This window comes from Onychostoma macrolepis, chromosome 13 (genome assembly GCF_012432095.1).
Source record: "Onychostoma macrolepis isolate SWU-2019 chromosome 13, ASM1243209v1, whole genome shotgun sequence".
In the NCBI taxonomy this organism is placed as follows: Eukaryota; Metazoa; Chordata; class Actinopteri; order Cypriniformes; family Cyprinidae; genus Onychostoma; species Onychostoma macrolepis.
The window spans coordinates 30817710-30831103 of record NC_081167.1 but is presented as its reverse complement, the minus strand read 5'-3'; the positions used below and the strand labels follow the sequence as shown (position 1 = coordinate 30831103).

Below are 13394 nucleotides of genomic sequence, written 5' to 3'. Positions count from 1 at the left end.
TGTTGTCCTTCTCAGCCTCCTGTGATGCATTTTTTCTGGCTCCTGAGTTTCAAGAGCATGGAATTGTGACAGAAAAGGTTTGTTGCTGTCTACTAGTTGTCGTCTGTTTAAATGAAGGTGGTTTACAGTGTGTTTTTGCTCGTCTCTAGGCATGTGTGTATGGGGTAGCAGCTGTTCTCTGGGCTACAGCCAAGTTTAATTTGTCTCCCAATCAAAAGCTGGCCATGCCGAGAAAACTCAAGAGACTTCTGCTTGAGATGGCCAAAAGAACTCCAATCGAAAGACCTTCTATTGAAATGGCGAAAAAGGTACTTGAGAATGATCGTTCATTTAGCCATTAAAAAATGTGGAGTCATGCTTAAAGTAATATTTCACTCCAAAATATAGGATAAGGTTATATAAGAGTATTATATTTATTATAAAGAAAAAAATATCAAAAAAACTAAAATTAACTCTCTCTCTCTCTCTCTCTCTCTCTTTATATACGTGTGTGTGTGTGTGTGTGTGTGTATAGTTTTAAAAATATTTTATTATTTTTCATGGAAAAAGTATGTGTATTTTCAGGATCTATATAGTAAATTATATTTGTATACGTTTATATATGTATAATTATTTATTTAATTTTAATTTTATTATAATAAATTATTTGTTAATATGAATAAATAAGAAAAAAAGAAAAAAAGAAAATGAAGTCTAAATTTTAATATATATATATGTGTGTGTGTGTGTGTGTGTGTGCAGTTTAAAAAATCTTGACATTATGAAAAAAGAAAAATGAAGTAATATAGTAAAACATATATATATATATATATATATATATATATAGAGAGAGAGAGAGAGAGAGAGAGATGATGTATTATTATTGTATTATTATTTATATAATGATGTATCATTTAAATTAAATAAATTCTGATTTTAATAATTCATTAAACACTTTGTCCAGAAAGGATGAGTTTAATTACTGAATTAGAGTAAAATATGTTTAGTATTACTGTAATGCAAATTTGGGGCAAAGTTTTGTGTAATTGTCCTGAAATTAATGTCACAATGTAATTACAGTCTTAATGGTCATAAATTAGATTTCATTTTCTTTATGCATTGAATGCATTTCTGTTTTTTCATCCAAACACAATCTCTGTTTTCTCCTGTAACATATGCATCCAGGCTGTTTGCCGATGCTAATGTGCTTTATGTCGGCTGTTATATTCCAGTCTTGCTGTGACTACCTCTCCCGCCAGGCAACGAATGCCGAGAGCGTGTGGACGCAGATCATCAGCCGAGTTCAGCAGGTGAAGCGTCACACCTCATTCACACAGATCTGAAGGAGTCACGCGGGGCAGGGTTTCAACAGTCCTGTGATCTTGTCTTTTCGGTTTTATAGAGTCTCTTCTGTTTGTGTGTTTCACCCGCCTCCAACTGTCTCAGAAATATCATCTCTGCCTGAATCTGTCCCTCCTTCTGCTGCATTAAACATGCCAATCCGGAGATATCAGCGGCAAACAGATGCCCTCGTAGGCACCGAACCATCCAACGTCATTTCTGTGTCCTATTTGCACATCTGCTACACATTGTTTTGACTCCGGCTTCCAAATAGTCATGATTTTTTCATAAGTTCCCACAGGAATGTTATTGATCAAAGGTTGCGTTTAAGGCAAGACACGGGTGAGTAAGGTAAAAAATAAAAAAATAATATTTATCACCATACTTCTCCAGTAGATTGATTGCATTAAGAATTGCAAACTTTTTTTATATTACAAGTTTTCTAAAATGTTATGTTTAAATATGTGAATGAGGCTCTAAATAATTAAATATGCATTAACTTGCATACACTGAAAAAAATTATTCATTGAATTTACTTTTACTTTTTTTAAGGTAAGTGGCTGCAATCAGTGTATTTCAGCTACATTTAAATAAACAAATTTAGTTGGCTAACTTTCACATTTATTTTTTTTTTTTATAAATGTAGCTAAAATAAATTGTTTGCAACCACATACCTTAAAAAAAACATGTATATTGTAGTATATTTTTTCAGTGTACATTTCCAGAACTGAAATCTTAATGTTCCAGTTTAAAATTATTGTTTGATTTTGTTGACATATTAGAGTTAAAGGCTTTTGTAAATGGGATTTTGGATTTGTCTTTATCACTCCATAATTCAGAAAATACTGTCTGTAGAAAAAAAATAATCTCACCATGTTTTGAGGAGTAAAACGTTTATATAAACCAGTCTGAATGTTAAAAGAACAAACCCCTCTATAAAAACCTTCAGAATATAGATAAGCATAAAACTCTAAGATTTGATGTAAGTGTTACTGGAGTGGAGAAACAAACTCATTTTGAGAGAATAGCCTTTTTTTATTTTCTGTCTACTAGTCTGAAAAAAAAATACAAATAAAACACGTTATGAAAAGCCAAATAGCCCAAAATCTCAAAATTCACCAGTGCATGAAAAACACAATGTCTTGCCTTAAGTATCAACTTTGCCTCAGAGGTTTCTAATAAAATTATTTAGACAAAATGTGACCCTGGAGCACAAAAGCAGTCTTAAGTCGCTGGGGTATATTTGTAGCAATAGCCAACAATACATTGTTTGGGTCAAAATTATCCATTTTTCTTTTATGCCAAAAATCATTAGGATATTAAGTAAAGATCATGTTCCGTGAAGATATTTTGTAAATTTCATACCGTAAATATATCAAAACTTAATTTTTGATTAGTAATATGCATTGCTAAGAACTTCATTTGGACAACTTTAAAGGCAATATTCTCTATATTTTGATTTTTTTTGCACCCTCAGATTCCAGATTTTCAAATAGTTGTATCTCAGCCAAATATTGTCCTATATCCTAACAAACCATACATCAATGGAAAGATTATTTATTCAGCTTTCAGATGATGTATAAATCTCAATTGACCCTTATGACTGGTTTTGATAAAAACTGATAAAAAAAAAATGTATAGCCTCAATGCACTGTAAGTCGCTTTGGATAAAAGCGTCTGCTAAATGCATAAATGTAAATGGTTTTGTGGTCCAGGGTCACCAATAAAAATAGAAACAAATGAAGAATAAATCCCAGCTTCTCGCATCAGCGTAACAGCAGTCAATCCAAATGCTCTTCTGTAACTCTTTCCTGTCTTAATGCATGAACTTCAGTCAACAAGTTTCTCATAACAAGTCCGGTTTTCATTGAAGGCATTCGATGGGAATAGAGATACAGAGGAATCATCTTCTCCTGAGTGTGCTGAAAGCCCATCTGACCCACACTTGGGAGAAGTTAAGACAGGTGCGACTCATTCTGTCAATTTGCATTTTTAACATTTCAGATTAAATAGATCAAACTCACAACTCTCAGAATATTTTCAGGTCATATTTCACCCTAAAATCAAAAGAAAGAAGAAAAATTATTTTGTGCATGAAGAAAGCCTATATTTAAATTAGTATTATTATTTTCATCAATTAAGCACATTTTACCCACTTATTTACTGTAAAAAGATATATATATGTGCATGTATGTACGTGTGTGTGTGTGTGTGTGTGTGTGTGTGTAAAATATTTAGTTTTACAAATTTTATTTTCCATTTTATTATTTTATTTTAATACATTTACATTTTTATGTGTATTTTTTACATTTTTTTTTTTTTTTTTATTTATTTTTTTACATATTTTACATTTTTAATTTTTTATGTTTATATTATTAAGTATTATTTTAATTTATAAAATATTATTTTACTTTTTCACAATGTTACATTTTTATTTTTACTGTATTGTATTGTATTATTTTTAAATATTTTATTGTACATTTTATTCTTTTTTTATCTTCTTATTTTCAAATTTGTTATTATTAATTAATTAATTTATTTATTTTTAGTTTACTTGTCCATGTTAAAAAAAAAAAAAAATAAAAATAAAAACACCCTGGCTCAAACTTTAGTTCTATGTTTTTGTCAAAATCACAGATTTTTTCATTATAGAGCCTTAGAGCATTAGCGAGATTTTTTCATTATAGATTCACATAGAGCTGACTCTAAGAGAAATAAACTAAATTACTAAATAATTGTAATGTTTATATAAGAGTAGGACACATTTTCACACAAATTATACCTTTGTTTGAATTGTCTTATGTCACTATATATATATATATATATATATATATATATATATATATATATATATATAATGTATGTGTGTATGTATATATATATATATATATATATATATAGTGTAAATGTAATTATATGAATGTATGTACATGTATATGTATATACTCAAAAGTAAAACATCTGGCTACGTTAGCGTAATGAGGTTTTTTTTGTGTGTTTTTTTGAGGGGACATGTGCTTTTACCATTAAAATAATGTCATTTTCATTATGTAAAATATAATTTTTTATTTGAGGGTGAAATGTGATCTGCACACGTCTTTCATGAGATCCACCCTGTTGTGTAATAACTGTATGTGGGCTGTATATTATTGTCCTTCACGTGTTGGGTGTTAATCTGCAGGTGTGTGTGTTTGTGTTGTCTTTCTCTCAGGTTTTGTCCCGTTGGCCAGCGAGGGCCGGTTGGAGCCTGTAGCTGGTCCAGTTCCTCATCATTACCCAGAATCCTCCAGCAGCGTCACACTGCCCGAGGCTTTCACCTCTCCTGCCACACACTTCAGCCCCATAATACTGACTCATCACCCGCAGTCCGAGCTGTAGGTCTGCACAAACACACTCACTGATTTCAGGGAATCCCAGAATGCGTTATTATTTTGCATGAAGTTGAGTCATCAGTGAATTATTGAATCAGGGACTTTGCTACTTGTGTTCACAATATGCTGATTAATGACAGTGAATGCTGTTAGTTTTGGACCACTTTGACACATTTTAACCAGGTTAATAATTCTTCAAATCAGTCAATTTTTGCAAACCAGGAATTATCAAATTCTCCAAACCACTGAGATCGAGGTGTGTTGTCAAAGGAGATCATATTTTATAAAGTCCAATATTATCTATCTTTACAAGTGTTATTTAATATTTTAATTAATATTTAATAGTAATATTTAGAATTAGTTTTTATTTATATACTTTTAGTTTTCATTCTGTGTAGTTACATTTTTAGCTATTTTATATGCTTTTGTAATTTTTTTTGTATTGCTTTTTTTTTTTTTTAATATTATTATTTGTTTAATTTATTGTTATGTCAGTTTTTATTTATTTCATTTCCAGTTCATAATTTTAGTGCTTCAATTTAAGCTAAATGAAAAGAAGACATTTTGCCTTGGCAACATGAAATAAGTTTTTCATCTAATTATTTTATTTCATTTTTCAATTAACAAAAATATTTTAATACTTTTAGTTTTAGTTAATGACATTAACTTTGATCTGGATCCCTAAAGTTGACTTTATAGCTGAAGTCAGATTTAGGTTCTAATGTTCTTGTTTTAAATATATTTAAAGCTGCAGTCTGTAAGTTTTGCCTCTTTGTCGCCATCTCTGTTTGAAAACCTGGAATTGCAGCTCTGTGCGGAATTATCTTGCTTGCGTGGGTTGTGCTCCGGCACAGCTCTAATGTTTAATCTAATGTTTTGAGGTGAATGTGTGGCAGTCAGTCACCGCACCGGTGTGGATGTTTACTGTACTCAGGAATCACAGATTCTAGCCTACGTCTTGGAATATATGACCCAAATAAGACTTTTCACCATATATTGTTATCTGAACAAGTAAGTATCAAGTCTGCCACGTTTGTTCTGACCAACTGAAGAAAAAAGCATTACAATAAATCGCGCTACCAATGGTGATTTAATCTAAAGATCAGTTAGCTCATATCACATCAAACTGTGTAAATTATTATTATTGTTATAATTTATTCTCAAATTATTAATGTTAAAAACATCAGCATTGCGTGACTGAGTATAGTGAGTATTAGCGTGTAGATTTCAATTTCTGTACAGTCTAATCTAATTGTCATGCCTTTCGAATTTCATATTAAGAAATTCTTTTAACCCAAAAAGCAAACTATGCTTCCTTCAAACTGGTTTTCTTTAAAATACAAATCTTGTGTAATCCCAGGCTATCTGTAATCAGAAGCACATTTAAACTGGAATATAATTTAATTTCATTCACATGAAATAATCCTTTAATAATCACATAAACACGTAATCCTTTCTGGATTACAATCCGCCATCAAAATGATACATTTAATTATTCTAGCTGCTGTGAGAAAAGGCTATAATCACCTCCAGGATCCTCACATGAGATAGCCTACTAGCCGGGACAACTTCTTTATGTTTACAGACGTGACGTAATGACGCAGCGCCATGCTCGAATTTCCCGTGAATTCCTACCAGTACCACATTATTATAAGCTAACCGTTGTGAATCTGGCTAAAGTAAGGCGATAGTTTTGAACACTGGCTGGTTATGTACTTGCTCAAATATTGATTTCAGATCATTTTTAACACAAAAAGTTACGGACTGCAGCTTTAAGCATTGTCAGTGAACAGTCTGTTGACACGCCATTTTATTAGATTTTTTTTACATAGTTTTATTTTACGTTTTATTTGTTACTTTTTGAAAAAGTGTTGCATTTTGAAATTTCTGTTTTGTTGTTTTATTATTTTTATTTTTTTAAATATATTTATTTATTTATTTATTATGATTTTTGTCATAAATTCACAGCTTTTTTTGCTATTAGAAATTTAAGTACTTCGACTTAAACTGAAACCGAACCGATCTAAAATAGTAAAATAGTTTTAGTTAACAATAACTCTGGTCTGAACCCCTAAAGTTGACCTTAAAACTGAACTCAGGTTTACGTTCTAATGTTCTTGTTTGAATTATTTTCCAGGATTGTCAGTGGACTCTCTGTTGAGGACATCACAGATGAAAGGATCCTGCGAGAGCCAGATGAACAGGAAGAGAGCGGCGCTGAGGATGATGGGATGGCTGGTGTTTTCTCCGTCGGTTATTCATCATCATCCAGCTGTAAGACTCTTGTGAATTCTCCGCCTCCAGTGACTCCTCAAATAACCAATCAAGAAACAGACAGCCAGCCACACTTCCCTGCCTTGTCCTGTGCTAATGGGATTTGTAAAAACTTCCTGCTACAGCAAGACCCGCTGACAGGAAGTCTGACACTACTTCCTGTTCAGATCGCCGTGCTTCAGCCAATCACAGGCGTGGATCACTTCATCACAGAACCACTGGAATCTTCTGCTGGCAGTGTGAGGAATGAAAGCATCTGTGTGACCCACAGAGACTCGGGGACAGATATAAGAGTTCAGCTCAATGCTGAGCATCACTGTATGAAACGCTCGCGTCTGCAGCACATCATCGAGCTGCTCAGAGAAGAGTTCGCTTTTGATGGCTACCTCGAGAATGGAGTCCAAGATCTGGCTATGGGTACAAATTTAATTAGCTTTTTTAAAGACTTATTTTAACTTTTCTACATTTACATTTAGTCATTTAGCAGACGCTTTTATCCAAATGGAAGTAATCAAAATCAACAAAAGAGCAATAATATGCAAGTGCTATAATAATGCAGTACACAAAGTAGCAAGGTTTTTTTTTTTTATTATTATATAATAAATAAAAAGAAAACAGATAAGAAAAGAGAGCAAGCTAGTGCTAGAGGCCTTTTATTTTTGATTTTTGTTAATTGTATAATAAATAAAACGAAAACAAATAGATAGAATACAAAAATAATAGAGAAGCTAGTGTTATTTATTTATTTTTTTTAAGAAAAGAAGCAGTTAGTAAATGAATAGAGTGCAAGCCTAAAAGGGGCAAGTTTTTTTTTTATAGAATAGAATTAGAATAGAGAGTGCTAGAGTTAGAGTATCAGATAAAGATGTGTTTTTAGCCGATTTTGTTTTGGCGTGTTTTTCTTCATATTTTACTTATACTTATACTTTTACACATTTTATTTTAATATGTTTATTTGGTTTTAGATTTTATTATTTTATTTTTAGTTGTATCATTCTTACATATTTTATTTTACATTTTTATTCTTGTTTTATTTTTTTAGGTTTTATATTTTAATTTTTACATTTAATTTTTTAATAATTATTTTGTTTTACATATTTTACGTTTTAATAATTGTATTTTATTTCGTTATATTAACATTATTTTATTATTTTTACATTTTGTACATTTTATTTTTAAATATTATTTTTATTGATTATTTTTATATTTTTAACATCTTTTGCATTTTTATTGTATCATTTTTAGATTTTTGATTTTATTCATATTTTATTGCTTTTTTTTTTTTTTTTACATTTTCATATTTTACATTTGTTTTTTTTTTGTTGTTGTTTTTTTACGTTTAGTTTAATTTACTTTCCCATGTTTAAAAAAAAAAAAGTCCAGGGGCGCTCACTTTAAGAGAAATAAACTACAGTAGTCAACATTTGAAATGGATCAAAACCTTTCATCAAAGTTGTCCTAAAACCAAAATGCGTTCTTGTCTTAGGACAACTTTGATTAACTTTTTTGATCTGCTTCAAATGTTGACTACGGTAAATAATTGTTTATTTGTTTATCAATAAATAACTAAATACATTTAAAAAAGAAAACTACATAATTGTTGTGTTTATGTAAGAGTATGCCACTTTTGTTAATAGTCTTAATCAGTTCTTTTGTGTGTTTCCAGGAGAATACATCTTCTCTTTAGAAACCCTCCAGTTTGAGACCTTTTGTCGAGCGATAACGGAAAAATTCGGTGATCTGTACTGGGATCAGAAGCTGCTGTGTGACCTGCACCGTCTGATCAACCAGCATTCATGCCCATGGTGAGCATTATCAACACATAAACCCAGATCTTCACCCTCTTTACCATCTGCTGGGCAAGTCAAATATATGGATCCTTATTTAAGAATAATTAGATATTTCTACTGGAAGATAAGACAAAAATACTAAGTAGGAAAACCCTACATTTTATTTTATTTTTTGCAGTGTACCAAGACAAATTATATGAGGAATCAAGATATATGATCTTGCACAGTTTTGCTGTAGATTTATCTTGTTTTAGAGGTGTTTAGAAAAAAACAAAAAAACATGAGAAAAATAGGTTAAGAATTTTTGCAGTTAATTCAGAAAGCAAGGCAAAAACACAATACTGTCTACTGACTAAATAAAATCAGCCAATTAATGAGAAAAAACCTAATTGAAGATATATTGTCTTATCTACAGTTCTGCTTCTTAAGTAGATTTATCTTGTTATAAGGAAGTTTAGCAGATGCAGATTAAGAAAAAAATTGCATTACAGAGGCAGAAAACAATGAATTTAAAAAATATTTACCAATTAATTAAATAAAATCTGCCAGTGAATCTTACACAATTTTGTTTCTTTTTAAGTAGATTTATCTTGTTTTAAGGACGTTTAGGAAAAAAAACACAAGAATAATGCAGTTTAACAAAATAGTTTTTGTAGTACAGATACAGAGAGCAAAGCAAAAATAAAAATAAATAGTCTCCTAAATAAACAAAATCTGCCAATTAATTTACAAAGCTCTTAATTCAAGACACATTATCCTACAGTTTTGCTCCTTAAGTAGATTTATCTTGCATAATAAAAATAGTTTAAAATATTTTTTATTATACAGATACAGATTGCAAGACACAAAACAAATAAATAAAAATACATGCATGAATGCATGAATGAATAAATGTATGCATGAATACATGCATGAATGAATTAATGAGTGAATGAATGAATGAATGAATGCATGAAAGGATGCATGAATGAATAAATGTATGCATGAATACATGCATGAATGAATTAATGAGTGAATGAATGAATGAATGAATGCATGAAAGGATGCATGAATGAATAAATGTATGCATGAATACATGCATGAATGAATTAATGAGTGAATGGATGAATGAATGCATGAAAGGATGCATGAATGAATAAATGTATGCATGAATACATGCATGAATGAATTAATGAGTGAATGGATGAATGAATGCATGAAAGGATGCATGAATAAATAAATGAATGCATGCATGCATGAATGAATGAATGAATGAATGAATGAATGATAACTGATTGATCATTATCGAACAGATCACATACGGGTTTGTTTTTCTGAAATGCACAAACGACTGTAGCTTTGAATTTGAATTTCAGTCACATGAGACCTTCTCAAGAAACCCTCGAGACACAAATATATGTCCACTTCCACTCCACTCATCATCAGTAATCAGGCCAGAATCATTTCAGGAAAAGCTGTTGGTCCCTATAGAAACAGAGTCCTCGAGAGTCCTCCAGATCAGGCACAGATACAGCGCTTACCTCTGGCTCCGAGAGCGTCACATGAAGCCAGAGACACACAATAGTGTCTTTCTCACAGTGGATCACATGCTGTCCGATCCGCGGCTGTGAGGAGACAGGGCTCGGGGTGTTACAGACGCGCTCTGCTTGGGGCTCGAGGGGTTAAACGCCGGTGCAGGTGAGCTGGAGCGTCAGCGTGTTTCCGATCAAAAGACGTGTTTTTATAACTCACGGTGCTCTGCTAAAGCATAAAGGAACCATTCTGCAGTTTTCTGGTAGGTGTTTTGGCAGAATGGGGGAAAAAAAGCTTAAACTGTTGTTGTTGTTGTTGTTGTTGCTTTTCCCAACGTCTTTAAAGCAAGATAAATCTATTTAAAAAGCCAAGCTGTGTAAGATAATGTGTCTTGAATTTAGTGTTTATTATTATTATTATTATTATTATTATTATTTGGCAGTATTTATTTATTTAGTTAGTTAAAAGACGATTTATTGTGTTTTTTTGTTTTTTGTCTGCCTTTCTGTATCAATAATTCTCTTAATCTATATTTCTCTTGTGTTTTTTCTAAACATCCTTAAAGCAAGAAAAATCTACTTAAGAAGCAAAATTGTAAGACAATGTGTCTTGACTTAAGAGTGGTTTTTTATGCATTGGCAGAATTTATTTATTATTTTTATTTTTAGTTAGAAGGTTTGTTTGCTTGTTTATTTATTTATTTATTTATATCTGCCTTTATGTATCTTTACTGCAAAAAATAAAATAATTCTTAAACTGTACTTTGTTTTTTTCTACACATCCCAAAACAAGACAAATCTACTGAAGAAGCAAAACCGTGTAAAATAAGGTATCTTTGAATTAAGTGGGGTTTTGAAATAAGTGTTTGTTTGTTTTTTTCCAATTGATTGGCAGATTTTATTTAGTTTATTATTTTTGCTTTGTTTTCTGTATCTGTAGGGCAAAAAAAAAAAAATTGATTTGTATTATAGATTAAATTTATATAATTTGTGTTTTTGTTGTGCTTTTATTAGATACGTCTAATTAAGAAGCAAAATCATGTAAGATAATATATCTTGAATTAAGTGTTTGTTTGTTTTTTATTCCTTGGCAAATTTTATTTATTTAGTTAGTACATTGTTTATTTTTGTCTTGCTTTCTGTATCTGTACTGAAAAAAAAAATTCTTAATCTATATTTTTTTCTAAACATTCAAAAAAACAGGATAAATATAATATATTAAATTTTTGTTTTTGTTTTTTTTTATTGGCAGATTTTAGTTAGGAGACAGTTTATTACTGTTTTGTGTTGCTTTCTGTATCTGTACTGCAGAACAATACGTTCATAATCTACCTTTAGTAAGGTAAAGGTTTTAGTAAAAATATTTAAACATCCTTAAAATAAGATACATTTACTTAAAAATAATTAATATTTTGAATTAAGTTTATTTAAATTCATTGGTGGATTTTTTTTCAAGTTAGTTTAACCTATTTAGTTTAGCTTTTGATGTTTAGATATTTTTACTGGAAAACAGTGCAAAAGTACTGGTTGATTTTTTTTTCTTATTTATTTATTTATTTTTCTAAAAAGTGTTTTTTGTCATGTTGTCTTGTCAAAACATCTGATGAATTAAAAAAAAAAAAAACATTTTTTAGAAATTATGATTTTTTTTTTTTTTATCCATTGATTTGTTTTCTACTTATAAATTGCTTGTAAATTGCACCGGCTTTAGACGTTTAGACATTTTACTGGACAATGTTGTGTTATTTGCTCTTCTGTGAGCGTTTGCACTGTGCTGTGCTGTTTTTGTTTATTCATTGGCTTTGCTCAGATGTTTTGAGCTGTGTAATGTTCTGTCTTACAGAGCTTGTGTTGTTTTTCTCTCTCTCTCTCTCAGCGTCTCTGATGAACAGCCCTCCTCAAAGGCAGTAGAAAGGGCAGCAGCATCTCTCCAGAGCGCCAGACAGCGTTTGTCCAGCGAGGAAAAGGCTCAGCTTGACCACAATGCAAATCTCTGGCCTTCAGATCGACCGAAGAACCAGCTGAACGAGATGAAGAAAGAACCGGAATGCTGCAAACTAAATGAGCTTAAATACAGAGAAACAGCAGATGGACAAAACCTAGAGGAGACGTGCTGGAGACGAGACAAACAGGAAATGACATCAGAGGAGGACAACAAAGGTAAGACTGCCTCCTGACATCAACATGAAAAATAAATAACTGATCAATCATTCAATGATTGTGCAGTGCTGTGCTGGCTATTAGTTAATGTCAACAGTAAATTAATACGGGTTAATCTTAAACGAATAGTTCAGCCAAAAATGAAAGTGTGCTGAAAATGTGCTCACTCTCAGGCCATCCAAGATTAGGATGAGTTTGTTTCTTCATCAGATTTGGAGAAATGTAGCATTCCATCACTGTCTCACCAATGGAGTGAATGGGTGCTGTCAGAATGAGAGTCCAAACAGCTGATAAAAACATCACAATAATCCACACCACTCCAGTCCATCAGTTAACATCTGGAGAAGACAAAAGCTGAAAACAGCTCCAGTGAAAAAGTGGTCTGGTCTGAATCAGGAGAGAAATATGCACAGATCAAACAATTGACTTGTATTTGAGTTCAAAAATGTTTTAATGATGGATTTGTTTCAGCTTTTATCAACTCAAGATGTTAACTGATGGACTGGAGTGCTGTGGATTATGGATTATGTTTTTATCAGCTGTTTGGACTCTCATTCTGACGGCACCCATTCACTGCAGAGCATCCATTGCTGAGACACTGATGCAGAGACACATTTCTACAAATCTGATGAAGAAACAAACTCATTTTAATCTTGGATGCCCTCAGGATGAGCATGTTTTCAGCACATTTTCATTTTTGGCTGAACTATTCCTTTAAAGGGCTGCTCTGATTGGCCAGCTATCCAGTGCGTTGTGTTTGGCCGAATACCTCAAGCGTGTGATGGAAATTATAAACGAGGCATTTGTTGCATTCAGTGAGGACGTAATTACTGATTATAATGACTTATATGGTCTTTTTACGCGTCGTGCCCCGTAAACATTAACATGTCTGCATTTGTGATCGTAGACACGCCACACAAGCACTACTCTCAAATCAGCTCAAAACTCGCGTTTGTATAATCAGTGGC

At 31.6% G+C, this 13394-nt stretch overlaps 1 protein-coding gene across 2 annotated transcripts in view; it reads left to right on the top strand.

The window, feature by feature from the left end:
* The window catches only part of LOC131552689 (kinase non-catalytic C-lobe domain-containing protein 1), a 57011-nt gene that overhangs the window by 22226 nt on the left and 21391 nt on the right, over positions 1-13394 (top strand). For both annotated transcript variants that reach the window (XM_058796621.1, XM_058796620.1), the window contains exons 9-16: positions 16-77; positions 150-308; positions 1212-1289; positions 3194-3284; positions 4532-4694; positions 6829-7382; positions 8632-8770; positions 12143-12426. In XM_058796621.1, the coding sequence (XP_058652604.1) occupies positions 16-77; positions 150-308; positions 1212-1289; positions 3194-3284; positions 4532-4694; positions 6829-7382; positions 8632-8770; positions 12143-12426 (1530 nt within the window). The remainder of the gene's footprint in view (positions 1-15; positions 78-149; positions 309-1211; positions 1290-3193; positions 3285-4531; positions 4695-6828; positions 7383-8631; positions 8771-12142; positions 12427-13394) is intronic.